Source organism: Wasmannia auropunctata, unplaced genomic scaffold (genome assembly GCF_000956235.1).
Source record: "Wasmannia auropunctata unplaced genomic scaffold, wasmannia.A_1.0 LD336069.1, whole genome shotgun sequence".
Classification (NCBI taxonomy): domain Eukaryota; kingdom Metazoa; phylum Arthropoda; class Insecta; order Hymenoptera; family Formicidae; genus Wasmannia; species Wasmannia auropunctata.
The window spans coordinates 256935-261067 of record NW_012026821.1 but is presented as its reverse complement, the minus strand read 5'-3'; the positions used below and the strand labels follow the sequence as shown (position 1 = coordinate 261067).

The window sequence follows — 4133 nt, the reverse complement described above, 5'->3', positions numbered from 1 at the left end:
GCCCTCGCACACCAGTGTGCGAGCGTTCATTGTAAGTGCGCGAGTACTCGAAGCGCGAGTACTCCTCGTCGTATTATTTAGTGTCGTCGCGCGCTATTTCGTTACGTTCGGCATAAATGATTTTGTATTTGTCTTTCGTTTTCGCCTTTGTGTCTGACGCGTGGATTCGCGATTGAAATTGTCGGTCGTCGTTAGACCTCGGTACTCGCGTCGTGCTGAGCCACGTTTCTTTTTGTACTATCGCGCTGATGCTGACGGTGGTCACGTTATCGATCACGGTCCGAATTGATTACTGTTCGAGAACGATTTCTTTTCTTTTGTTACGTCAAGGATTAGCGCGCCGCTGAGGTATCGGCCTTGAAATTATCAAATTATTTTTCGTTTTCATTCTTTTCTTTTGTTATCACCGCACTGTATTATTTCTTTGGCTACTGCTTTTTACCGCTCTGCCACGCGGGGAATAAACGGTAGCATTATTATAATTCTAAATACTGTGTCTGAATTCTTTCGCCCGGCCGGTGCCATCCCGCCGCCCGTCCGCCCTTAGTTCCGCCCTGCCCCTCTACCGTTAGGTAGAGCCGGCCGGCCCTCGCGCGATCGACCTCGGGGAGCAGCGTTTGGTTGTGAATCTCGGTTAGCGTCGTGGGTAATCACCTTTTCCCGTCGCGTTATTGCTAAAAATTCGCGTTTCGCGAGTGACGTGCCGCCGAGCGCGTCTGGCGCCCAAGTTTCGTGTCGCTGCTCCTCGTCGGTCGCCGGAGGGACGAAATCCGGAGGGCCGTCACCTTCCCTCCCGAAATCCTACGCGATTTCACTTTTCTTTTCGTTTTGATCCGCGCTCGCGCGAGATATCTAACTCACGGGAGCGCGTGACAACATATTACTGAAGTAAAGTTACTTAATATCAAAGTATAAAGAAGGATGTCATTTAGGTTTTATTTTTTAAAAAAATTATATTTAATTTGGATACAAGTTTTTTTTCAAGGAGCGCGGTTACACTTGACATCCTTTATTACTTTTTTTTTAAGTTAATTTTGTAACGATATCATGCATTTTATAGTGTTATAACATACCTTGGATTAATGCCTGTTCGGGGAAAATGTTTTACTTGAGCAGAATTGCTCCGTTGCATATCTCATTCTCGTGCTTTTTTTACTGGGCTCATAACAGAAATTGTGTAACGGAAAGATATACAGGATGTCCCGTAACGCTTAATTAATATTTCAAGGCGTGAAAAAGAATGAAATTTTGAACTAAAAGTTCCTCTTTTAATTTTGGCTCAGACCATTATTTACAGAGTTATTAACGAATAAAGTCAATCAATCAGATCATCATAGATTTCTCGTGATTTCTTCAAGTGAATAGTTTGTATGTGAATCGAGTGTGAAATGTGAAGTGACACGATTTGTAGTTTAACACCTAAAAAAAAAGAATTAACTAATTAATTATTTGATTTGTGTCAGTCAGTGATAACTTGTGACGTTTATATTAAAACTATCGAAAATTTATTAAAATAAACACTCCTTACATGGAAATCACATTGAAATGGGAATTCATCCATCTTTTTCGAGAAGTCGACAAATCTTTAAAAGGTAAGGTTGTGTATGTGAAAAAGAGAGAGAGAGGGAAAATATAAACGCATATTTATGCGCGCGTGTAGTCAGCTGATCGTCGCGAGGGTCCCGCGTACTGCCTGCTGTCAGACAATAAATCACGCCGCTCATGTTTACTTTCCGTACGCGGCCCGTAATTCGCTATCTATTTCTCGTTATAATTTGAAAACTAAGCTTCGGACAAAATTTTTTTAAAGGAAAATCGTCTTAGAATTGAGTCACGAATACGTCTTTACAAGGACACCGGGGTTGTTCTGAATTATCCTGTATACATCGATCGAAGCGTGCGAGGCTGCAAGGTTAGAAATCCTAGCACTCTAGCGCTTCTTATGTCAGAAATTGTAAAAGTACACTTCCCCTACTCCGCAACTGGGCGACGACGATGACGTTTCTCAATCTAAAATTCCCACATTTCGGACTTTGCATTGCAATATCTTCGCTCGTAGGGCATGTAGAAAAAAAATAAAAAAACACTTTCATTGCACAAATCAAACCCAAGCTGTTAATTAAGTCTACTTGGAACTTAATCGGTTCGATCGTTATTGAGATCTCATAATCTCGGGTTCTCGCTACGCGACGAACTCGCGTGAAGAGACCCGGCATGACTTGACATACATTTTATATATACATATATTAATAGTATATAATTTTATTTATATTTTATTTATATTTATTTAGTTTAAACATTTGACACCAAGCCACTACCCTGTCTCCTGATACACGACAGACAGATGAGGTTAGATATGTGTATGACGAAGAGCGACGACAAAAAGACATTATATGCGGATATCACACAATTACGAGTACGATGATCAGCGAACTTATTATAACGAAATGACTGCACGAGCGACAGGTTGTAAAATTCGACCTCGAGATGTCGAAGCACTAATATCTACGTTCATCGCCGATGACGATTATTCAATTGAGAAATGGCTATCAGATTTTAATGATATTGCGCGGATGGTTAACCTTAACGAATTATGCGGCGTCTATACAATGAAGACTTAAGATTTAAGAAAATTGACCATCATAGCCGATTATATTCATCTCACTAAAAAGAATAATCAATTGTGATTAGTCAATTTTCTTAAATCTTAAGTCTTACATCTCATTGTAGACGTCGTTTTAGAGAAGGCTATCTTTGAACGCAAGGCAGTTAAGGGAACATCAGCCAAATTTTTACGTTGTCAAAAACACACGGAAGGCTGGCCGCGGGAGCTTCAAAAAGCACTGCTGAATGAATTCCGAAGAAAGAAAACGAGTGCGGAGTTACACGAAGAATTGTCAAAGAGAAAGCAGAAATCGCAGAAGAGTTTACAGCAATACATTTATGCGGTGACGGAGATTGCTAGTTACGGAGACATCTCTGTAGAATCAATAGTCGACTATGTGATTTGAGGTATTAGTAATAACGATGTTAACAAGCTGATCCTTTATGGTGCATGTATACTCGAGAAATTGAAGAATAAACTAAGAATATACACCAAATACGACTAAAGATAAGACAAAATTTAAGAAGTCTCACGATGTAAATTCTATTAAAATAACGAAGAACGTAAGTGACACGAAAATAGAGCGATGTTATAATTGCGGACATAGCGGACTTAAGTCAGATAATTGTCGGGACAAAGAAAAAGGTAGGAAGTGCTTCAATTGCGATCAATTTAGACATATTTTAATAGAATGCTTGAAGCCGAAACGTATAAACAACACTCAGAAGACAAATACGCAAACAGATACGACGACGAAAAGCTCTTATACGGTTAGACAAGTAGAAAGTTTTCATGGAATGAAGAAGCAGGTATCCATTAACGAGTGTGAAATGATCGCATTGATTGACACAGGCAGCGATGATTAAATTCAAAAAGTATGACAAATTAGGAAAACCGACGTTGAACTCAAGAGCAATGACGTTAACGGGACTAGATCAAAACGAAGAAAAACGATTAGCAGATTCCGAGCAAAGGACTCCGCACGATTTATATGAAAAAATAATCTTGGTCAAATTGCTTCGTTTTGAAATATATTGTAGTTTTCATGATTCTGAACAAATGTTTCAATTGTCACTTTTACCTAAATTCGACAAATAAAGAGATATAAAGCTTTTAAATCAGAATTTGAATATCTGTCATATCTCCTTAAGATAGCTAGATGCTTCCTTTTATAGTAATAAGTATATGTTGGAATATTAATTTTAAAAGCCGCGCTTTAATATACTGTTGGAATAATAATTTGAAAGCCGCGCTTTAATATACTAATAAATAGCGACAAGCGCTGCGATCGTAAAAAGACAAGTGGCTCTGACACGACGGTGGGTCGCGAGCAATCAGCGACGGAACCCAGCAGATCGTTTCCGACAGCTCCAGAGTTAAAATAGCACGTGGCATAGCTCCGCGAAGTAATTCCATAAGTTAAAAAATAAGTTTTTTTGTTCAGCTATCTCGGCAGATATCCGAGCTCCGACTTTTGTGATTTAAACTATTTTTTTTATATTTCTCCGTTTAATTCACGCTTACTTCT

General features: G+C 39.1%; 1 protein-coding gene across 1 annotated transcript in view; it reads left to right on the top strand.

The window, feature by feature from the left end:
• The window catches only part of LOC105450218, a 47090-nt gene that overhangs the window by 30727 nt on the left and 12230 nt on the right, over nucleotides 1–4133 (top strand). The window contains exons 5-7 of the mRNA XM_011689965.1: nucleotides 2731–3002; nucleotides 3130–3414; nucleotides 3458–3613. Coding sequence (XP_011688267.1) covers nucleotides 2731–3002; nucleotides 3130–3414; nucleotides 3458–3613 — 713 coding nt within the window. The remainder of the gene's footprint in view (nucleotides 1–2730; nucleotides 3003–3129; nucleotides 3415–3457; nucleotides 3614–4133) is intronic.